Here is a 26217-nt window from a genome sequence, read left to right on the forward strand (position 1 = left end):
ACCTTGCAAAAGTGAAGAATTATTTATTCATTTTGTCCATTTGTAAAAAAAGATATTGTTATTGGTATTTAACAATGTAAACAGAGATGTAGGTAATTTTCATTCAAGGTTTTTTTTTTATTTAGAAAGACATGATGATGTACATATTTCTTTTACCATTAGATTAGTTTACGATGCATGAATTTCTCCTAATATTAGATCACTTTGTGATGTAGTACTCTACTATCATTAGATCAGTTTATAATATAGGAATTTCTACTACATCATAAACTGATCTAATGTCAAGAGAAATTCCTATATCATGAACTGATCTAATGATTGTAGAGCATTACATCATAAAGTGATCCAATGACTATCATTAAATCAGTTTATGATATAAAAATTTCTCTGACAATTAGATAAATTAATGAGATAGAACAGTCTTGTACAATTAGGTCAGTTTATGATGTATGATTCTCTTCTGCCATTAAGATAATTCATGATGTAGGACTTTCCCTACAATTAGGTCAGCTTATGATGTATAAACCTTTCCTTATGATGTGTGTGTGTGTACCTTTTCTATTATTAGAATTATAATGATGTAGAAACAGCAGTTTTATAATGTAGCATTTGGCTTTGAAACCACAAAACAAACAAACTCAGTTTGTAGACAAGTGAAAGAAAATGTTGCTGTTTAATAATAAGTCTTCTGTCATTTGTCTCAGTAACATGTTGTTTCAATGCATTCTGTCTTTTAGTACAAATAAAATTGTGACAAAGACATTATGACATACACAATAGTATAGTCTAAATATTTTAACAAAAGATAATACTGAGTATTTATTTACAGAAAAGAACTTACAGTTCTGAGATGTAGAGATGCTGCATTTTAAGTGTATAAAGAACAAAATATTTTAAAAGTATTTGATGTTAAAAATGTCATTGTTTATTATGTTTGATATATAAAAAAACAGGATGGAATCATCTTCAGAGGTTCCAGCAGTTACTACAGGAGGAGGTTTATTTTCCAGGGGGTCAAAGTTCAGGTACAGGTATGTAGCAGAGGTAAAATATCAATTCATTTGGTGTTTGTTACTGATTTGTGGCAGGAAACATGACCCTGGTGAAACAAACTTGGGTCATGGGCTGAAAACTCCATAATGGCTCATGTTTGTGGGCATTTAGATGCACAAGGTGCAGACCACATTATAACACTTATCATTTAACACAGATATGGTATAAATGTTTGCTGCTTACCTTCAACCCTGTGTTTCACTGTTACTCTGACATTGGATGCCAGTTGTCATCATTCCACAAAATTTGAGAACTATCACCACTTGTAAAGCTGGTGGACCAACCCTATCAAAGTATCTACAGGGATACTATGGTGCATACACTTCACAGATGGTGCCTGCTTACATGCGACTACATCAGATACACTTTTGGATTTCACAGAACAGCATAAATAGTTGGGAGAAAAATATAGCGAGTACATTATAAAGTACCACTTGACATCTTTGTAAACGTTGCTTGCCAAAAGTCATGCTTTTCCGTTTACTGGTGTCATGCAATAAAACACAAACATACTAAATGCAAGACAAATATATGTACATCAGTCCCAGTGGAAATGTCAGTGAAATATCTTTTTATGGATAGAGTTGAAGAATAACATAGAAAAATGCAAATATGTGTGTGTGTGTATCCATAGTTAAGCCTAGTTAAAATTTACTCAGCATCACATTCCAGAATGAGGTGGTTGAATAAAACAGCCAGTTGTTATGTTTATTGTAATTTATTGTTATTCAAAGAAAGATACCATTAAAAAAGTTAGAGTGAGCTTAATTGGACTCAGTGTTAGCTGTTGTAGTTCCTTAAAAAAATTGTTTCACTTTTGAACAGTTCTAGATGGAAATCTTAAGAAATACTAAGGAAATCAAACTAACTTACTGAAGAACCCATTTAGTTAATGCCACTTGATTTGATTCAGAACATAAGTTGATAGAAATGCTTGTGAAAGCCTATGTTGCTGAGTGACTTGCAAATCTTATCTCAGTGGGCGAGTAGAAAAGGAAGTGGTTGAAGTGATGAAAACCTTTCAACGAGATCCTCCTCAATTTCAGAGAAGTTGCACACATACCTCATCTTTTCATCATAAAAGTGAATCTTATCCAACAACACCAGCTACACCATCTAGGGATTATGAAACAGGTGAGTTTATTTCATATATATATTTACAGAAGTTTGAGTAATATCACGTACCTGTTCTGGTCATCTGTGAAGTTTTTGGTGGACTTATCGATGCTTGTGTTACAATAATGTCTTCTATGTGTTAAATCAAGGTTTAGACATTATTAAATACAATCTGTAAATGATTCACTTGACTAAAGTTTTATATTCATTGGTCAGTACATTACTGACATTACTTGACCACAGGCTCCTTCCTTCTACTTTAGTCTGTTGCATTTCTCAATGTCTAGGAAGCATCCATCTATGCATGGAATGAGAAAAAACAAATGTCACATGAATGTTGTTGGAATGGGAGCAAACAGATGTATCATGACTATTATTGGGACGATAACAACAGATGTATCATGACTATTATTGGGACGATAACAAACAGATGTATCATGACTATTGTTGGAATGATAACAAACAGATGTATCATGACTATTATTGGGATGATAACAAACAGATGTATCCTGACTATTATTGGGATGATAACAAACAGATGTATCATGACTATTCTTGGAATGATAAAAAACAGATGTATCACGACTATTATTGGGATGATAACAAACAGATGTATCATGACTATTATTGGGATGATAACAAACAGATGTATCATGACTATTATTGGGATGATAACAAACAGATGTATCATGACTATTATTGAGATGATAACAAACAGATGTACCATGACTATTATTGGGATGATAACAAACAGATGTATCATGACTATTGTTGGAATGATAACAAACAGATGTATCATGACTGTCATTGGGATGATAACAAACAGATGTATCATGACTATTATTGGGATGATAACAAACAGATGTATCATGACCATTGTTGGGATGATAACAAACACATGTATCATGACTATTATTGGGTTGATAACAAACATGTTTTCATGACTGTCATTGGGATGATAAACAGATGTATCATGACTGTCATTGGGATGATAACAAACAGATGTATCATGACTGTCATTGGGATGATAACAAACAGATGTATCATGACTATTATTGGGATGGCAACAAACAGATGTATCATGACTATTGTTGGAATGATAACAAACAGATGTATCATGACTATTGTTGGAATGATAACAAACAGATGTATCATGACTATTATTGGGATGGTAACAAACAGATGTATCATGACTATTGTTGGAATGATAACAAACAGATGTATCATGACTATTGTTGGAATGATAACAAACACATGTATCATGACTATTGTTGGAATGATAACAAACACATGTATCATGACTATTATTGGGATGGTAACAAACAGATGTATCATGACTATTGTTGGAATGGGAGCAAACAGATGTATCATGACTATTATTGGGATGATAACAAACAGTTGTATCATGACTATTATTGGAATGATAACAAACAGATGTATCATTACTATTATTGGGATGGTAACAAACAGATGTATCATTACTATTAATGGGATGGTAACAAACAGATGTATCATGAGTATTGTTGGAATAATAACAAACAGATGCCACATGAGTTTTGTTGTAATGACAGCAGACAGATGCTACATGACTGTTGTTGAATGATAACAAACAGATGTCACATAAGTTTTGTTGGAATGATAGCAAATGGATTTCACATGACTACTGTTGGAATGGCAGCAAACAGATGTCATATGACTATTGTTAAATGATAAATATAACAAACAGATGCCACTTGACTATTGTTGAATGATAATCGGCAGATGCCACATGAGTTATTTTGGAATGACAGCAAACAGATGTCACATGACTATTGTTGAAATGATAACAAACAGATGTATCATGACTATTATTGGGATGATAACAAACAGATGTATCATGACTATTGTTGGGATGATAACAAACAGATGTATCATGACTATTGTTGGGATGATAACAAACAGATGTATCATGACTGTCATTGGGATAATAACAAACAGATGTATCATGACTATTGTTGGGATGATAAACAGATGTATCATGACTTGTTGGAATGATAACAAACAGATGTATCATGACTATTATTGGGATGATAACAAACAGATGTATCATGACTATTATTGGGATGATAACAAACAGATGTATCATGACTATTGTTGGGATGATAACAAACAGATGTATCATGACTGTTATTGGGATGATAACAAACAGATGTATCATGACTATTGTTGGGATGATAACAAACAGATGTATCATGACTATTGTTGGGATGATAACAAACACATGTATCATGACTATTATTGGGTTGATAACAAACATGTTTTCATGACTGTCATTGGGATGATAAACAGATGTATCATGACTGTCATTGGGATGATAACAAACAGATGTATCATGACTGTCATTGGGATGATAACAAACAGATGTATCATGACTATTATTGGGATGGTAACAAACAGATGTATCATGACTATTGTTGGAATGATAACAAACAGATGTATCATGACTATTATTGGGATGGTAACAAACAGATGTATCATGACTATTGTTGGAATGATAACAAACAGATGTATCATGACTATTATTGGTATGATAACAAACAGATGTATCATGACTATTGTTGGAATGATAACAAACAGATGTATCATGACTATTATTGGGATGATAACAAACAGATGTATCATGACTACTATTGGGATGGTAACAAACAGATGTATCATGACTATTGTTGGAATGATAACAAACAGATGTATCATGACTATTGTTGGAATGATAACAAACAGATGTATCATTACTATTATTGGGATGGTAACAAACAGATGCCACATGAGTTTTGTTGTAATGACAGCAGACAGATGCTACATGACTGTTGTTGAATGATAACAAACAGATGTCACATAAGTTTTGTTGGAATGATAGCAAATGGATTTCACATGACTACTGTTGGAATGGCAGCAAACAGATGTCATATGACTATTGTTAAATGATAAATATAACAAACAGATGCCACTTGACTATTGTTGAATGATAATCGGCAGATGCCACATGAGTTATTTTGGAATGACAGCAAACAGATGTCACATGACTATTGTTGAAATGATATTGTCAACATAAAATAAGGCCAAGACTAATTTTATAAAACTCCAGAAATCATAATGTCATTGTTAGTATAAGGAACACAAATGTTTCAAACTTTTATAATTCTATCTTCAGCATAAACAGTTCAAAAATAATTAATTACGTTTCTAAACTTAGTTATTCATTGGTTAATGAAAAGAGAGAAAGAGTGAGAAATGAAAGTCCAAATGGTAACAATGTAATAGAATACAAGTCTTAAAATAACCACTGTGTATGTAACAGTAAAATATATACCATAAAAACAGCCTATAAGCTTCATATACCTGTCAGATCACTTATTCATACAGTGATTGACCTCGACTTGGATATTTTGAGTGAAGTTATCCCGAATGATAGGCATGAGAGAAACCTTTACAACAAATGAACTTATTCAGGATTGTTATACTTTAAATATTGATATATGCAAGGGTGAAATTCAAATTTAAAAAAAGGCACTCACCTGGATGAAGTGGACCTGTTTTGGAAAAGAAAAATCTACATGTAAACATACACACAGAAAAATGGCAAAGCAGTTCAAGTATGTCCTGGTACTAGTACCAACAAATACTGGCAGAATTTCACCCCTAGGTATGTGTTAGTGTGCAACAAAATTCACAAAGTGGAAACCACATTGAAGTATAAAGTTCCCTGCTAGATGTGAATGTAACACTAAACTTAGAAAAAAAAATAAAAGTAATGGAATGCAGTTATGTGGGAAAACAACAAGTAAATACAAGACTGTTAGTGATGTGATTGTGGTCGTGGTAACAATACAAGTGTTAATCTTTTTGTTATTGACTAAGTTGTAACCATCACATATATTCATTAGCTAAGTAGGTACAAGTTAACTGTAACCATGTTGAAAGAGTCAGGAAGTATATTTTAATATTGGACTTTAAAAAGTTGTTACTGCCTTTCTCAGTGATGCTTTGTCATTAAGATATTCTCTTAAAAAGATTTTTTTGTTATTTCAAAAGTATTTTTTCAAAGCTCATAGTAAAATGATGGTTGTTTGATTTTTGTGGAGTTCACCATAAGCTAAAATCAATAAACTAGGTCAATGACACTCAATCTTTTTAAATCCACGGAACTATCCTGGCACCAAGTTTGTGTCACACAACCCTTTGTGGTGTTGTTACAAAAATTATACTCTTCAAAAAAAAAGAAACGCAAAAGGGATATTTTTGTTATTTTAAAAGAAATATATGTAATAACGTTACAAGCTCAGAGTATGTGATGTTACACGTGTTAAGGCACTGATTGTCAGACCAAAATGACAATAAAAGTTGTGCACTTTGAAAACGGAGGAAAACATCGGAGTTTTCGCCAAAACGCATTCGTGTCCAATAAATTTGTTTGAGAGATCTGCATGTTCTGCAAGTGCAACATGTGCAAAATCCCTATAAAAGTGACGGGTTTTCAGTTTCCATAGCTCAGTGTTAAGCCACCAACACGCAATACAGTTACGCCAAGACTGACTGAAGCACAATGCTACAATGCCATTGGTCGCTTGGAAGCAGGCAAATCTCGATCAGATGTTGCCAGAGCTGTGAATGTCCACCCAAGCACCATCATAAGGCTAAGGAATCGTCACCAACAGCATGGATCAACTTGTGACCGTCCACGATCTAGCAGACCTCGTGTGACCACGCCCGCACAAGATCGCTACATCCAGTTACGTCACCTTCGGGATAGGACCACCACTGCGACGTCTACTGCCTCAACCTTACCAGGGCTGCATAGGATTTCCGATCAGACCGTACGCAACCGTCGACGAGATTCTTAGGCCCCATGTGCAACCCATCATGGTAAACGTCAACGACGTTTTTCAACATGACAATGCCTGTCCTCACACAGCCCGACTCACCACTGTCTTCTTGAGATACCACAACATCAACGTTCTTCCATGGCCCTCCAGATCACCAGATTTAAACCCCATCGAACATCTTTGGGACGAGTTGGACCGACGTCTGCGACGGCGACAACCTCAACCTCAGCTTGCAGCAGCTTTGCAGGCTGAGTGGACAGCCATTCCACAGGATGTGATTCATCATCTCATCGCTTCCATGGGCAGGAGATGCCAAGCAGTTATTGATGCTCACGGGGGGCATACTCATTATTGACGTTCAGTGACGTTGAACGTCAACTAGTGAGCGTGGACTTCGCCTTTGCAGACTTTGGATGTTCAGCAGTGAATGTGCAAAGTTTCACACATGTCATACAGAACTACCCGGAATAAACTTGTTAACAATATGTCTCAAATTTTGCTTTTTTTTGCGTTTCTTTTTTTGAAGAGTATATTACTGTAATAACTGTAATACTCTACCAGTAATTCCAGATAGAATGTATATGTTTATGTAACTATATACTCACACACATATACATCCAAAACATTAAAATATCTCTTGGCAGTTACTTGGGCACATGTGCACACGTATTGAAAAGTGTATTCTTTATGATGACAAGAAACCCACTTGAACGAAAAATGTATTGTTCTGTACTTTATTTTAATTAGAGTTTTAAAACCCATACCAGCCATCTTGAGAAGCATGTTCTTTCTTTCGAATAATAAAAGTTTATATAACTCAAGCACTTGCTTGTACCTGGTCTTACTCACTAATTTAAAACAATATAATAACATGTTGTGTTGTTATGAAACTTGTTATAACTATAAATAAATATGATGTAGTCGGATTTCAATTACGAACTAGTACGTACGTACATATTAAAATATGTGGAACTACTGCATTCTACATAACTCAGTATCTCACAGAGCTACTGGGTGTCTGTTGTGAAATACTGAACTAGTAATGCACGCATATTAAAATATGTGGAACTACTGCATTCTACATAACTCAGTATCTCACAGAGCTACTGGGTGTCTGTTGTGAAATACTGAACTAGTACGTACGTACATATTAAAATGTGGAACTACTGCATTCTACATAACTCAGTATCTCACAGAGCTACTGGGTGTCTGTTGTGAAATACTGAACTAGTACGTACGTACATATTAAAATATGTGGAACTACTGCATTCTACATAACTCAGTATCTCACAGAGCTACTGGGTGTCTGTTGTGAAATACTGAACTAGTACGTACGTACATATTAAAATATGTGGAACTACTGCATTCTACATAACTCAGTATCTCACAGAGCTACTGGGTGTCTGTTGTGAAATACTGAACTAGTACGTACGTACATATTAAAATATGTGGAACTACTGCATTCTACATAACTCCAGTATCTCACAGAGCTACTGGGTGTCTGTTGTGAAATACTGAACTAGTACATACGTACATATTAAAATATGTGGAACTACTGCATTCTACATAACTCAGTATCTCACAGAGCTACTGGGTGTCTGTTGTGAAATACTGAACTAGTACGTACGTACATATTAAAATATGTGGAACTACTGCATTCTACATAACTCCAGTATCTCACAGAGCTACTGAGTGTCTGTTGTGAAATACTGAACTAGTAAGTACGTATATATTAAAATATGTGGAACTACTGCATTCTACATAACTCCAGTATCTCACAGAGCTACTGGGTGTCTGTTGTGAAATACTGAACTAGGTCCTTCAAAATGATGAATTTAGTTCTAGAAGTTATCTTGTATTTTTTCCTTTAGTCTGTACAAACCGTATGTGATTTTAACTAATCTTCATTGAAAAAACAAGGAACAGTTATTCCAATTAATATTAAATATGAATTTGTTTTATAATGGTATACAATAACTACAAATTGATTATTTGTCTAGATTTTTGATACCTTGACTTGCTTGGTATAAAACAATGTTACAAGTGCACCTACAAACATTATCTTTACAAACTTTGAGAGAAATCATGTCTTTTTCAGAGTAATTTAGTCACATATTGAAGTTTTGTAATTTTGTTATATTATTGTAATTCCTATATCATGAAAAGCTAAGACTCTCAGAGAGGCAACAGTTGAGATTTTAGGATTTTGTTTAATGTGGTCGTTTAGCAAGCAAATTTAAAAAAAACTATAGTTGTTTATATATTCTCTCTTCCTTAATATTTTTCCAGCATATTTGAACTGTATAACTATTAACATGCAGGAACATTGTTAGCCCATTCAAAACATAGCAAATTCTTCTATTAAGAGTTAGTAGCTTTCAGTGATAATGAGTGACTCATAAAAATTCTTGATGAACTTTATACCCCAAAGTCAAAATATTTGCGATAAGAGATTAATGTATTATATATATATATAACTTCAATTAGTGAGCACATATATAAAAACAGTCATCTTGGTTGTGTTATCTCACCGAGAAGTGTCTGATGACATCACATATTCTTAGCAAAACTCCATATTAATTAACTCTTTCAAGTTATTACCCCAAAAAAGAGAAATTAAGGTATGTACCGAAAACAGTCATTACCTCCTAAAAAGGGGTTTAAGGAAAATACACTTTCCAAAAGTTAATATCCTTCTTGGGAGGATTTTGTCAAGATGATCTCATTACACATGACATCTGTATGTGTATACCCTGTCTCTTGATTTTCTCAAGTTCCACTTTCACACTAAAAGGAAATTGACATTTTTTTTCAAAAGCTCCAAAATGCTTGTGACTTTTATGAGCATGTACCTGAAATCTTGAAATGACAGGGTTACAATATTCATTAGAATAAAGGGTTAGATTTAATTAAAAGCACTTTATTTTATGTCATTCATTGGGTAAAGACTGAAAACCACCACAAGTTTCTTGATGCATATAAGTTGATGACGTATTTATTTTAACATCACTTGATTCATGAACAAGTATTCAGAAAGGAAAGAGATACCTTAATATTTCTTAAATAGCAGAACTGTAGAAAAGCTTTGTTAACATAAAGTTCACTTTTCTTGTTTGTATAAATTTGTGATGTTTCATAACAGGTTTTCCCGACCTCCATTACATGAACCACTCTGCTCCAGTAACAGAAAATTTGGACTCCATTACATCAACAGATTCTTCTAGCCTTAAACATACTAACCGTTCAATGCGAATGGCTGAAAGTATGAGTGACTTAACACTCCCAGAACATGAAGAAGTTCCTTCTCCTTTGGTTGAGAATATGCAAGAACAACAAAAGGAGAATATAAAAAGTGAAATAGCACAAGAAACCGAGGGTCTTGCTGAGAATGCTTATCCAGTTGATCAGGAAGTACCATTAAAAGCATCAACTCCAGCGTTACCTGAGAATCCTGAAGAAGTTTCCCACGTTGATTTCCCTGTTGAAGTTTCTGAATCAACTGAACCACAAAAGACAGAAATGAACTTTGAATGGGACCTTAAAATTCCACAGCAGAATAATGTTTCAAGTTGTCAGTCCTTCATGTTTCATCCAGTGAATGTCGTGAGAGTGGCCATTCTGGCTTCACTTTTTATACTCTTAATTTTTTGGTGTTTGTTAGTTGTTGTAATGGAATCAGACTCGCCTCTTTTCAGTGATGTACGCAAGATACCAGAACTGGTTTTTCTGAGGCAGGAATACTATGAACCAGCTAAAGACTACATTATGGAGAGATTAAAATTCCTCTTTTGATTTTAATAATTGTATCTGGTGTTTTAGCTACCAACACACAAATGTTTGTGTTCTTTGAAGAAAAAAAAAAACCCAACTAATTCCAGCATTTGAAATTAAACCATTTGTGCAGCTAAAAATTCTTATTCCATTTTTATTCCAAAATATCTGTAAAATTTTCCACTTTTGACAGTTGACAAAATTATTTACATATTTTTTGAAACATTAACTGGATATTTATGTATCACAACTGTTAATTCTAAGAATTCTTAATAATCTATCCTTGTATAATTGTTACTAAATTTTTCTACAATTCTTTCTTATTCATTAGTAATATCTTCTGAGTTTTGAATATATTACAGCATAAATACATCCTACAAATGCTTTGTATGTATGGGTATAGAAAAAGGTTTATATTAGTTAGATTGGTTAGAAATAATAAAAACATTGTTTGTGAACCTATTGTGAACTTAGAGGCCATATTAATTCAGGGATATCATCTTTACTTTCCACCTGTGTGCATGTATAATGTGTAATCTAGTGTTAAACTGTATATGTAGGTAATAGATAAGTGTATTTATATATGTACATCTTATTCCTGTTTTTACAATATTTTTAATGTCACAAAATTAGTTTTTTACTTCCTTTATTATATATTTTTGACGTTTTAGTAATTGTGTAGTGTAATTGTTAATTTGCAATATGCAGCGTGTTTAATTTCTGCTATATCCATAATGCAATTGTTTTTACATTAGTGTCAGGTTTACTGATTCAATAATTATTGCTTATTGTTGGTTATATTATGGTCAACAAACATACGAGGCTGCCAGAGGGATGCAAGGATAAAGCAGGCTTTGTTTTTACTTGAAGTAAAGAATGTAGTTTACTTATGCTTACTTTAAAAAAATAAGTACATATATGTTTGAATATCTGAGACATAATATGAATAATGTAATAGGTTCACCAACAAACACAAAAGTACAGATTTGAAGATATGGCCTTATATCTTGTACAAGTTGGTGAAAACTATAATGATTTAAATGGAAACATTTTGATATATGGTTATACCCATAACTATAATGATTTAAATGGAAACATTTTGATATATGGTTATACCCTTCTAGTATTAAGTAACTAATTTTTTTGTTTCATCTGCAGACGAGGATAAGTTATGATGTGTTCACCATTAAACTTAGGCAGCTTTTTGAGCCTCCAGTTGAAATTGTTAAAGAAACAAAAAGTCCATTCTGCCACAGAAAATTGAGGACATAATTGAACAAAAAGATGTTTTTACATATAAAGTTTTATTACTCATTCCTCTGCTTCAGTGGACCCTCAATTCATAATATCATGAGAAACACTGATGCCTTTTCCTAATTAATATTCACTGGAGATGTTTTGCACGTGTAATTTAATACTTTGATTTATGCAGGGCTGACTTGACTTGCCTGTGTCATTAGTGAAGTGATTACTGTATAAACCTATCAGATTTAAAGTTGTTCTTTAAGCTTATTGTAACAACTGGTTTTTAATATAAATTGTGTACCTGTTGAACATAACTCCAATTGAATACAACTTCAGATAGCCCTAAAACATTGATTATTTGCATGATTAGGAAGTAGCGTATTTGTTACTTCTCCAGCTGGCCTGGTGGTTATGAAATTTGTTTTGTTAAGGTCAATCCTATTATACATTGGTAAATAACTGGTGGTTGTTACTGCTGGCCAGTTGCCTTCCCTCTTGTTGTCAGTTCAAAATGCTGTAGAGATAGGTTTAGTAGCTTTGCTATCAACAAAACAAACTTATCCAGCATATTTATAAATTTTAGTTATTTCCTGATCAAACAGTACATTTATCAAATAAACAATTATTTTGTATTTTGTTATGCGTTAACTACTGTAAATAACCCTGAACAAACAAGGTTAACTGGGTTATAATACTTTTGCACAAGGGTTATAAATTAACCATCAAGAATAATGTTAATTAATTTGTTACAGAAATATTTTGTTCATGTTTTTTTCTGATTATAAAATAGTAATATATAGATGTTATATATTTGTATCTCATTGTAGAAATTATGAAAAATTTGATTTTATGCAAAAGAAATATTCTGAAGTAACAGAGGTCCATAATAAATGACAAGAAATACTGTTATTTCAAAGCTTTTTGTGATCTTATAGTATTTGTATGTGCTTTTGTTTTCTAAGTGAGAGTGATAATTCTATTCTAATTAATTATGGTCATATTTTGTTGCTGTTGTTAGAAATTCTTATATTTATACAGAAGACAGTCCAGATCAGTTTGCAAGGTTTAAATTACCTTGTTCACAAAATTTAGTGTCGGAGTTCCAAATGATATTCTAATTTCCTGTAATTATTAATTGAATGGAAACCATATATAGTAGTTGCTTCACTGCAAGTTTATAAATATTGGTATATTAGTATGTATTTGTTTACACTAAGGTAACAAAAAAGCTATATAACTTTTTGTACATTTCATCACAGTTAACAAATACATAACTACAACTGAAAATAATTTGGTTAGCATCGCTCTGAAGATAAAGAAAAAACAAACCCTTTCAACCAGATAACTCTGCTTTTAATCATGTTTGCATTTGCATGATTTACATTATGCCAAATTCTCATTGGAATGGCAAAAAATATCTCCATGTATTTTGTATGTTAACAAATTACACAATATCTAAAAACACTAAGTACATGAAGTTTGTATGTTAGAGGTAGGTGGATATTGTTGCTTTTTCAGCTCTTCAGGTTGTTATTGTAAGTATTGCTGTTTGTGCTTTTGTAATTCCATTTTTAGTTTTTGTTATTGTTTGTTACTTTTAAACCAACATGAATTGAGTATACATATTTCTGTTAATAGTTGGAATAGTTATACATAAACAAATTATCCACAGTGTTACATTTTTACTTTTGAAGAAAACCCAAATTATTGTGTGCACAATAAATTTAGAAATTATTGTTATTTAATCACTTCTAGACTGATTAAAGTTTTCAGATATGTATATGAATCATGTGTTTGTTTCTTAATTATCAGTTGAATGTTTGGAAGTTGACCATTAGAAACAGCTATAAGTTTATTATTATTCAAGCCTACTGGAAATAGCAGCTTTGGGACAGTAATATTGATAGGAACCATCAACCTATCATCAAATAATAAATTAAAACAGCTACAACAGGAAAAAAATTAACCCACCACAATAATGAAGCATTTCATTGTACAAAAAATTCTTGGAAGGGGGTTTCTAATTTGTAAAATTAACAGCTAATACATATTGTGCAAATGCTAATGATAAAGTGTTTGGGAGCTTGTTTACAGAAAATTAGTAAAAAAATAAATGCTATGAGATTAAATGTGGAAGCAATTTTGTATGAAATATAGCTGGCATAAAATCTACAAACATCCAATGAAATGCCAACAAATCACAACTGTTGTAACACTGCGTGAGGAACTACACTTAACATAAAAATCTGTTTTATTGTAGTAAACTAGTGTATTATCTACCTGGAGAGTAGTTATTAATTGTTAGATTATATTACTAATTTAAACAACTCTGTACAACAATAGTATGTTAGCTATTTCAGTCATTGGCTATCATATAAGTACAAGTATACACTTAAAATAACGTTCTAACACGCTTCAGTCTTCTGAAGTGATCTTCCATAAATAATTTCACAGTTTCATTGTTGCTAGAAGTGTCATGAAGCACTCTGTCTTTCTTTGTTTTGTGTATATCTCAGGTAATTATTCAACTAGCAAATGCTAAATGTTCATGTGATCACAATCTTAACAGCAGTGTGGCAAAGAGTTTCAGAAACATAAAGATATTTCGTACACTGAAGCATGCTTTTAAGCAGTCAGCTAGTATTTGGGGCCTATCCTGCATAGTTATCGAAAGCCATCTTGTCTGCCATCAGTTAAATTTTTCAAAAGAATCAGGATTTGGCATATCATCCCTGTAAAAATCAATAACCTGTTTGATATCAGAGATAGAAAACTCTTGTGTGAGTTTTGATAGCATAAGGTTCAGTTTTCATGAGTTAGCGATTTTTATGTTGATACATCATGTTACCAGAACTTCCTGAATTTTCTTGTTTTATTATTATCATATCAGAATATCTAGTATTGCATGGAATGTTCTAGACATCTGTTGGGGTATAAATACATACCAGAAGGCTGTTTAGATCTAGACTGTGTGATTGTGGGTTTAGAGTATACAGTGGCAAATGTCAGTGTGAAATTATCATATACTGTATTGTAATAACAGTATAGAAGAAGAATTCATCTTGTCAATTGCATTATAAAGTAACTGAACCAGTCTGTAAAGACTGATGAAAAAGACAATTATTTAAGCTCTGGATACAACTGTGATAACCAACAGTATAATGAACATTTGTATCTACATTTGACTTGTTTTAATAATTATTTTAAAACAAGTGGACTGTGTTACTGTTTATTGTTGAAATTTATAATCAACAAACCTACTGTAAAGAATCTGGCCTACAAAACCTGAAAGTAGCAACACAACTTTGGACTCCTAATTACAAAGTCTAAACAAAAGCCAAATAGTGAACAACTATTTCAAGCCAAAAGATGCTAATGCTTCATTAGTAGAATGCAGACTATGTAAAAAGTGTTAAGTACCATTATACTTTTTTACACTACAAAAATAGGGAGTTCAGACAAACCCTTCCCCCATGCATACATGCCTATGTATTTGTTCTTTTACCTTTCAAGCATGTGGGACACTTATTTTATTAGATGTATATAGGACTGAGCTCGATAAATTAATCATACAATTTTTTGATACACGTGTACAAAGAAGGTTTCTTATTAGGTAGGTTAATAATATAAACATTTTGATTTGTTCTTAAAAGGTTACTTTACAAGCGTATAATCATTTCTCATTATAACTTTGATTGATACTTTGTATTTAATATGTATTCAAGGTTAATTGATTTTTATCGTAACTTGCATTGTGATTTTAACTGACACCACTGAAACAGAAAAAAGAAAACTATCTTTCACGTTTTTAAGTTATGATGAAGACTTAAATATTGCTTTTTGTAGAAAATTTTAACTGATTTAATATTTAAATAAAACTTTAAGTAATTGTCTATTAAGTGTAAGTAAACTGTCACAAACACTTGGTATTAAGTGAACCTAAACTGTCACAAATACTTAGTTCCATATTTCATTAAAACAGAATATTCATATAATTTTTTTACAAAATCATAAGGACTGTTTCTTCAATACTGTGTAGCGTATATATAGAAGTTGTACTTTTGAAAGATCGACATAAAACTGCTCAACTTACTGGAGTTTATTTTTACATGAATAAGGTGAAGATATATCTGAGTAAATTTAATTGTCAACAAATTGATGTAAGTTTTTACATTCTTAATTATGAGGAACTAAATTTTTACAAGTGGTAAACCATAAGCATGTTAAACTGTGATGACGAGAAAACCCATAAACCATAAGCATCTTAAATCGTGATAACGAGAAAACCCATAAACCATAAGCATCTTAAACCGTGATGACGAGAAAACCCATAAACCATAAGCATCTTAAACCGTGATGACGAGAAAACCCACTTGTAGAGAAAATTATATATTTAAAAACAGCTGGTATGAGTAGAGAAGGCACTAATAAGAAGAGCGAACAACGTTTCGATTGTCTTCGGTCATCGTCAGGTTCACAAAAATATTTGTTTCATTATACTGTGTTGTGTTAGGGTTCGTTTCACAAGTTGTACTTCTTAGTACCGAGTTATTCTTGTGAGTTTGAACTTCATGTGCATTAAGATTCTTCTAGTGATTTTTTTTTCAGCTAAACTCCGTGAGGTGTGTTTATGGCTTTTGTAAAATATGCTCACTTTTTACGTGTTATATGTTTTATTGTTTACTTAACTATATCTTGAGAAACTTTACCTGGCAGTTATTTGTTTATACTTACGTAATTACTTCCATGATCCTTAATTAGAAAATTTATTTATTCAAATTTTTCATCTGCTGAGTCAAAATACGCAAGTAATTTCAAACATATTATTCACCAATAATTTTAATTATCAAAATTTATATAACATCCAATGTGTCAGTGATGTTGGAAAACCAACCATCCACTTCAAGTACTTTTTTTTTTTTTTCTGTCACTAGTAAATGGGAAACTTTTGACCATCACCTAGTATTCATTATGGAAGAGGTTTGTTTGTTTTTTGATTACTGTTGTTTAGTATATTTCATGTAATCTATCTTTGTGATATTCAGATACAATAACATCAGTTAGAAATGTTTTCACAAAACACAAGTTCTGGAAATTTAATGCAGATTATTAAAATGGGTCTCAGCTGCAAATCAGATAGTGATATAAAAGTATACAAACAATAAGAGCCTTTATTCACACAACAAATATGTCTTCCATCAACTGACTGGCTTCTGATTCAGAGTAATGTCATATCCAGTAAATAAACTAGTGGATTTATAAAAATGCATAACAGACAAAGACGAACAAAAATAATGCATGTTCACACAGAACAATGGTGGGAGCAAAAACAGTAAAATACTATTGTTTTGAGTCAGACTGAGACCGAATGCAGCATCCTACAATCCTTAGATTACCTACATTAATGATAATCTCAAGGCCCGGCATGGCCAAGCGTGTTAAGGGGTGCGACTTGTAATGCGAGGGTCGCGGGTTCGCATCCCCGTCGCGCTAAACATACTCGACCTTTCAGCCGTGGGGGCGTTATAATGTGACAGTCAATCGTTGGTAAAAGAGTAACCCAAGAGTTGGCGGTGGGTGGTGATGACTAGCTTACACTGCTAAATTAGGGACGGCTAGCACAGATAGCCCTCGAGTAGCTTTGTGCGAAATTCAAAACACAAAAACACACACGATAATCTCAAATATATATTCAAGGGAGAGGAATCCCCAGACTATACTCACTTCATGAAATCACCTTACGCTTGCAGTATTACAGAAACATGGTCAAGCAGCAGCTATAAGAGTATGTAAATTGTCTAAGAAGAGAATTAGTGCAAGGTTATGACCTTCGCAAACCTGTTATTTTTAAGAATGTCATAAGTGCGTGCAAAACACCTATAAGAAATAAAATAAAAATATCTTGCTATGGATCTATTCTATATACTAATTAGGAAAGTGTGAAATTAACAATAATTTAAAACACGAATCTTTTGGATAATATCTGCACATTTTTATATTTTATCAATAATGTATACTTTGTATAAAAGTTATAAAACTATGAATTGTGAAAAGTTATACAAGTTATATAAAATTATTTGTCTCGTTAAGACGCTGTAATGTAAGTTTTCCCTCTGTTGCACTTATATGTTGCAACACTGCCTAGGTATTTCATCTTTTGTCGTCAAATGTTTAATAACAAATTCATCTTTCTGTCACGAAGTTAGCATACATTGATGCTTGCATGATCGTTCACTATGGTAGCTTTTTCTTTTGTTACATTGAGACAAATTAGTACTACTATTGACACCGAGAAACCCACTTGAAATAAAAATGTATCTCAATTATATGATACTTTCATATCTCTAGTACTTTGTTGAAGCAAACTTAACATTCGTGAAATTGAAGTAACAAAAACTGACTAACAACCTCTATAATTAAATAATCAACCCATCAGTCTAAAACAACTACCAATTAATCACCGGTTTCCTAAAATATCCCTCCGTTGAGTTCGCAGTAAATTTACAGACTTGTAACACTAAAATCTGGGGTTTAGTTACCCATATTCAGTAGCATATAGATAGCTCAATGTGTGGCTTTGCACTGTAGCCAGTAAATATTTACTATAGTCATAGATATGAATTACAACTTGCATTTCACAAAGTTCCATACGCGACTCGCAATCTTAGGGCCGAGGGTTCGAATCCCCATAACTTCAAACATGCTCGCCCTCTCAGCCGTGGGGGTGTATAATGTGACGATCAATCCCACTATTCGTTGGTAAAAGAGTAGCCCAAGAGTTGGCGATGGGTGGTGATGATTAGCTACCTTCCCTGTAGTCTTACACTGCAAAAATAAGGACGGCTAGCGCATATAGCCCTCGTGTAGCTTTGCGCAAAATTCAAAGACAAATCAAAACAAAACCACATAGTTACGATCAATTCCTAAACTTTAATGGAAATTGGTCATTAAATTTGATGTCAGAAACTTCTTACAAACGTTAACAGTACATACTTCAAATTATATTACAAAAGTAAAACTTAAGACTACAATAATACGTTTAATAAAGAACTCGTTACAGCGAACAGTACGTAAAAACTCATTCGATTAAAGCTTTACAAACAGAATATCGTATACTGCCCTTGAAAGACGCTACATCGTGAAACCCGCACCAAAATTTTGGAAAGACAATTCTAAGAAAAAAATATTTTGTCTTAGCAACCAACACTTTGATGCAGTCTTCATTTTTTTTCCAACCTACATCATATTATTTACAATGTTTGAACAATATTAATTAAACGGAATGTTTTATGCTATTGAAGTATTTGTAATTAGTAAGTACTGATATTACAATCTCCATGAGACGCCATTTTGAGTAGACCTTAAGCTAACTTCATGCCATAATCTATCACTTTTGTCTTGGAAGACATATGAGAAGTTAAAAAAAAAGAAAAAAAGTGTATCTTACAAGGCTGCCCCCCGCTAGCACAGCGGTATGTCTCCGGATTTACAACGCTAAAATCAGGGGTTCGATTCCCTCGGTGGGCTGAGCAGATAGCCCGATGTGGCTTTGTAATAAGTAAAACACACACACCCACTTACAAGGCGTAAAATACAGTAATTTGGTTTGATTGAACATGCCCCCTCGCTAGTACAGCGGTAAGTCTACGGATATACAACGCTAAAATCAGGGGTTCGATTTTCCTCGGTGGGCTCAGCAGATAGCCCAATGTGGCTTTGCTATAAAAAACAACACAAAGACACACCTGATTGAACATTTCTGGAATAGCAGTGTACCTAGCTGCTATTTAGCCTATTTTGATATCTAATAGTTGACCATATTTAAGTCTAGATATCAATACTTAACATATTTTACAAAAACAACCCAAGTGTTAACATATCCTTACACTGAAAATGTACTTCCGAAAGATTCTTACATGGTAGTTTTCTTGACCTTTGCTGCTCTCTATTGGTGCGATTTTCACACACTACAATCCTGAATGCTCTCACTTACCACATGCAGCATCCAAATTAGTATGCGACAACTTTCCACCAAAATACACCTCACACTCTCCTAGTGTAGCTGGTTCCCTTTATACTGTAGAGCACTCTTATAATTTTGAAATTAGACAATAACAATAAAAAATGCACAGGAAATTTGGAGGATGGGTAAAAATTCGAGAAAGGTTAATATCTATCGGCAATACATTTTCAGTGAAGAAAAATATTAACTCCTGATCCGATATCTTACATCCTCTCATGTAATAGCAAGAATTCTACAAAGAAACGGTGGTGTGACCAGTGCAAAAACTACATGGTTGAGCACTCTTCCGAAGGCGCCCATATAGTGTGAAACCCTAATGTATATGGTGAGATTAGTGGGAGACCGCATTTCATCTGTACCACATATACTCTTCTCCCGTTGTCAAAATACCTGTCGTTAAATCGGGGAAAAGACGCAAGTCCAACTTGTAATAGGACGTGCCAGATGATGTAAAATGGCTATGGTGCCTCAAATTGTATTTAGTATGTCAACTTCAGTCCAAAACTAAGCGACATCGGGTATTTGTCTTCCAGTTCGCGGTAAAAAAGAAGGTCCCATTCATCTTCACCTCAAAACCAGGAAGCAGAAAGGAAAACAACTTTTATTTCAACAACCCAATCAGGGTACAGTTATGCAGACCCAGCATACAACCAACACAAAGCCATCTGGAAATCAAACATTCTGGTATTGGTAGAAGGAGAGAACGAAGAGACTCCTTACCAACCATACATGTGAGGACTTATGTTGGCTGTTCCTACATCAGTACAGCGCCAGACTATCTGGGAACCAACATCCATATAGTGAGAGGAGGGGATAAAGCAAGCAAGAGGGGTGAACTTCATGTAATGGATTTGTCTAGTCCAAAACCAATCATCATAAGGTGTTTGTCTTCCAAGCTATGGCAGTAAGAGGGTACTTACCATTTACACCGACAGTATACCACTGTCCTACTCCTGACTGAGTAGAAAAGGTCACACTCAGGCGGAGGCCTTTATGATCCATCACCCAAACAACTAGGAATTGGTAACTGGAAAGGACTCTCATACTACAATGGAAGAATGGGGTAACACAGAGAGGAGTCAAAAAATGCAACACTGTAAAATAGTGCAATGGATAACCACAAAAATCTTATATTTAAAAGCAGGCTGGTCCTGGTTTATTCAAAAGGTCCAGAGGGATTGACAGCAATCCTGACATTTCTTTACTTATGATAGTCCATGAGTTGGTGTGGTCTTATTTTCTTAGGCAAACTCCAAAGTTTTGTGGAACACCCCATCTCTTCAATGCACATTATAGACTTCTATGGTCATATGATGTAGATTTACTTTTTAGTATACTTGGACAAGTACCACACGTCACAGAGCAGGATCAAGGAAAGGAGAAAGGGCCACTGCTAAGAGAAAAAAATAAAGTAATAAGTTACCCTCGAAAAACGTATGAATAATGGTAGTGAGTGACAAGTCATAGCCAGTTGAGAAGAAGATGGACAAATCATGCAAATAGTGAGCAATAAACGTATGAGATATAGTCCACATGCAAGCCATCATAATCTCTTCCATTTGATAATTAAAGTGGACAGCCAGGAGAAGGGTGAAATGATATATCTGATGAGAGAAAACGTGGAAAATACGAGAGTCCTCAAATGTCGACATTTAAGCGAGACAAACTAGCAAATACATAAGATATTAGTGATATAAGAAATATTACATACATAGTATATATCCCAGGATATAAAAAATTAGGGAAACAGTGTCATACAAATGAGAGATGGGGGAGAAAAAGAGGAGAGAAACTGATGTTCATTTCATGTGTCACTGACACCTTGAAAAACCATGATTCAGATAAGGAGGACATAGGAAAGAATATGGAAAATGTAAACAGCAAAGATATTGTACTTTATAAACAATATCCACATGTGAAGAGATGCAAGTAATATATCTTGAGGGAGATGTGATACAAAGAGCAAGAAGTCAAAGGGCGGAAGGGTAAGGGCATGAAGAATAACAATGAGATTCTAATTCCGTAGGGAAACTGGACAGGATGACAAACAAGGTGAAAGAAGTAAACCAGAAGAGAAAATAGAGGAGAGGAAAAAACTTATTGAAAGTAGGGAAAGTGAAAAATATTGGGCAAAGTTTCCGATAGTGATTTAGATTGAGTGCCACGATAATGACTTTTGCAAATGATAACAGCTGAACTGTTGAAATGGATCATAATCAGGTGGCCCCCATCACAGCAGAGAATTATCCAAAGCCCAATGAACAGCTGGGAGTTCCAAAAGGTTGAGGTATAAGGAAGATTTGACTGACGACTGTCTGTCTCCATAGAATCCAAATATGTTCCGTTCCCATCCCATAAGGAAAGCATCTCCAAAGAGATTAAAATCCAGATAGGAAGGAGACATAGGAGCTCTTGTTAAAGTGTTGTCCCTGTTGAGCCATCTGGCAAAGTTGGTTTGTTGGGAAGGAGAAAGAGGAGGGCAGAGTCTAAGAGATACTAAATAAGGTTCTACTGATTATGCAGTGTGTGTATGTTCCAAATAGATGAGCTATACAGAAAATCAGGTCGCCAAAATAGAGAGAACCTTGCATGCAGAAAAAGAAGACGGCTTTAAAAATCGAGAGCACCAGTTTGACAAGACCTCCCAGAACTGATACCTCCTGTGGAACTAAATTAGTATTATTGTGAGACTCCTGTTAGGAATGAGTTTAAAGGAATCCTTTATTTATATAATGGTGAAACCATAAACCTTGGTTGTGAATTTGGTGAGAAAAGGCTCTAACCACATGACAAAAGGCATATAACACCAATGCCAGACTGAATAGTAGAGCACAAAATAGAAACATCTGATCCTCATGAACAAACCACAGGTAATGAATGAATGTTGGAAAAATCGGGATATGAAGGTAAGCATTTAAAACATAAATCTTGGTAGTTTATAGATCTGGAATGAACAATCTTTGAAGGGTGATGAAAGAGACAATTGTGAACCATGGAAGGTTGATGCATTGTTTAACGCTGGAAAGGTTGTTAACAGGGCAACACTTCCTGGTCTTCTTGGAACAACTGGGAATAACACCCAGAGAAAGGTAAAACATTTGCATTTTAGCATCCTTGTTCAAGAGATCTCAAGTTTCTTTGGAGAGATACGGCAAAAAAATGTATCTCGAGGAGGGAAAATGTAAAGATCATGAAGATAAATGGGAAGGAGTAGAAAAACAATAAGACAGTCCTTCTATTAGAACATGAAGAACAGGTAACATACCTAAGAACTTATGTCCAACACGCAGATGAAGGATAAGGTAGATCAAAAGGGGTAGAACAGTGAGACATATCAAAAGCTGGAAGTGGAAAATAGCTGTATAATTTTTTCTATTTAGGAAGAGATTCTCCAGGAAAAGAGAGATCCAACCAGAATTCCAGACTTTCTCTTAGAGCCTGAATAATCCAAGTGTCCATGGAGGAAGGGTACCACATATGAAAAAATCTGACCAACCATACCCTCACACTGCCAGTGTGTTTGTGTGTTTTTTGAAATTCACACAAAACTACTAGAGGGCTATCTGTACTAAGCGTCCCTAATTTAGCAGTGTAAGACTAGATGGAAGGCAGCTAGTCATCACCACCCACCGCCAACTCTTGGGCTACTCTTTTACCAACAAATAGTGGGATTGACCGTAACATTATAACGCCCCAACGGCTGAAAGGGCGAGCATGTTTGGCGCGACAGGGATGAGAACCCGCGACCCTCAGATTACGAGTCGCACGCCTTAACGCGCTTGGCCATGCCGGGCCCTGACACTGCCAGAAGCCATGAGATAGTAACTGAAAAAAATTGCTATTATAAATGTAATGATAGGCAATTTGATGACTCTCTATGGAGACTAAAGGTGGCACTGGTAGAAGGGTGTATGAAAACGGCGAGACACAGGAACAGGAAAGATAGAGAAAGACAAGAAATAAGGAAGGAATGGGGGAATGTTGACGTGCAGCCTTCACCTGAGACCCTAAAGTATCAGGGAGATATTCAAAAACAGAGTGGCACATGAAAGGAGCCAGGTAGATATCACATAAATAAAAGCACATAGATATACACATATGTGTCAAGAAGGCATCCCTGACAAGGAACTCCCGACAACAAAGGAGGCATATATGAAAGTACAAGGTTAAGGAAGATAAATATACTAATTTAAAAAAAAAAAAAGGATATTTGTATCTACCAAAAGCACTTCAGGATTATGATGGATACCCTAGGAAAGAAGATGAATGAATTAGATGTAATGGAGAATGATAGCGAGGATGAGATAGAAACGAGAGAATTAGGTTGGGAATATTTTTATATTAAAAAGACTACCTGAATCAGAGACTCTAAGGTCTGAGAATACAAAAATGGAAATTCTGACGTATGATATGCAGAAGCATGGAAGTCAGACAAACATGGGAAATGAGGTATGCTGGCATCCAAATGTAATCAGGTAAATATCTGTTCAGTATGGATCGTAACATCAAATAAAGGGGAAAATTAAGTAATCCTACATCAGGACAAATTCAGAAGGAAGAGTAATCAAATCATAAGACACAGAGGAATGAGACGAAATGTAACATACCTAAGAAATTATGCCCAACTTGCAGATGAATGACGAAATAGATCAAAAGGTGTAGAACAGTAAGACACATCAAAGGCAGGAGGTGGAAAGTAGCTGTCCAAACCTTTCTATTTAGGAACAGATTCTCTCGAAAAAGGGAAGTCCAGTTAGGGTTCCAGAGAAGTAACTGGCCACATAATAGACTCTGACTTGCAAAGAGACCTCCTCTGCCAAAAGTATGGAACTCGAAGCCATAGAAATACTCGTGCTATACAGTATGGTACAGAAAGTTAGCTGCATTAGAGGGCGTGTTACACTCCTATTGGTGAAGGGTTGTTGCATGTTACAGTGCAACTATACTATGTAAAATCTCGTAAAAGTAGCTAGATCAACAGATTATCTCAAAAAATAAGTGGACTGCTAATTAGCAGATAAACAAGTTATCTTGATGTATATGAAATAAAGAGACTGAACACAGTTGGTAAAAGTAAAACATACAATTGTTATTATCTAAAAGACACTGTACTTGTGCACAAGAAAGAACAGTTGCTTTTACTGCGTGTTTAGCTTCACACTCCACACTTTCTCTTTTTCAGGTTTAATCTCTGTAGAACCAAACTCAATGATAATAGTACGAACTGGATAAACAAAAAGCGCTGGAATTCAATGGGTAAACTCGCTTTCTTTGCCCATTTGACATTGTCACATCATAACCCTTATTTCTCAAATGTTGGTTGCCTGTAATGATTAGTAAATACCATAATTGGCCAATAAATGATATTCCAGTATCAATCCTTTCAACTTGAATGCTGTATTATATTAATTCAATATCTTTGCAAACGAAACATCATTTACTATAAAGAACAAAGAAACGAAGCGACTAGAACAAGGTAATCTTAACGACTTTTCCTGACCACGTGTTTCCGCCATTCAAAGAAGAAAGTAAATAACCGAAAATTAAACTAAAATTATTTCTATCGCTAAGGGTGTATAAAAACATATTATGTATTCGTACATAGCACAACAATCATCCATTTCAGAGCACAGATTGTGTAGCTGTGTGCTTGATTTCAACTAAACCGTATCTGTGAGTTTGGACTTTCAATAACATTTTCGGAATATCACATTTCTCTGGTTGTTATAAAAATTAACCAATTATCTGACACGATCCAAGAAATTTAATAAAGCGTAGAACGAAATAAAAATGGCTGACATCTTAAAATAACTGTAACCGTATTTAAAAATCGCCATAAGAAATGCAAAAATCATTGGCAAACATTATTTCCTGACGGATACATAAAGACTACTAGTTAGAGAACTACAGTTTCGTATAACGTTACTAGGAAAACTGCTGTTTTTATTTATATGAGCAATTACAAAAATAATAATAAATAAACATATTTTACCTTGCACTTAACTGTTCCGTCACACGATTGTGACGCTTCACTTTTCGATCAAATGTTTGTGCGATGTAAACATTTTGCTCTTTCACACAACTACGGTTCGTCCTATTTGAATGGAATCGACCACAGTTAGTTGACCAATCAACGACAACTGTTAT

General features: G+C 34.1%; 1 protein-coding gene and 1 long non-coding RNA gene across 2 annotated transcripts in view; one reads left to right on the forward strand and one right to left on the reverse strand.

Moving 5' to 3' along the window:
- The window catches only part of Frmd5 (FERM domain containing), a 70785-nt gene extending 56952 nt beyond the window's left edge, over positions 1 to 13833 (forward strand). Inside the window, exons 12-14 of the mRNA XM_076478503.1 lie at positions 954 to 1031; positions 2033 to 2187; positions 10174 to 13833. Of these exons, the coding sequence (XP_076334618.1) occupies positions 954 to 1031; positions 2033 to 2187; positions 10174 to 10823 (883 nt within the window). The 3' untranslated portion in view covers positions 10824 to 13833. The remainder of the gene's footprint in view (positions 1 to 953; positions 1032 to 2032; positions 2188 to 10173) is intronic.
- Positions 642 to 26144, reverse strand: LOC143238352 (uncharacterized). Its single transcript, XR_013020541.1, has 2 exons — positions 26063 to 26144; positions 642 to 2467 (listed from the first exon to the last, which is right to left on the reverse strand). It is a non-coding gene; the product is annotated as an uncharacterized LOC143238352 (long non-coding RNA).
- Positions 26145 to 26217: the final 73 nt, after the last annotated feature.

The sequence above is a fragment of the Tachypleus tridentatus genome, chromosome 13 (genome assembly GCF_004210375.1).
Source record: "Tachypleus tridentatus isolate NWPU-2018 chromosome 13, ASM421037v1, whole genome shotgun sequence".
Taxonomy (NCBI): Eukaryota; Metazoa; Arthropoda; class Merostomata; order Xiphosura; family Limulidae; genus Tachypleus; species Tachypleus tridentatus.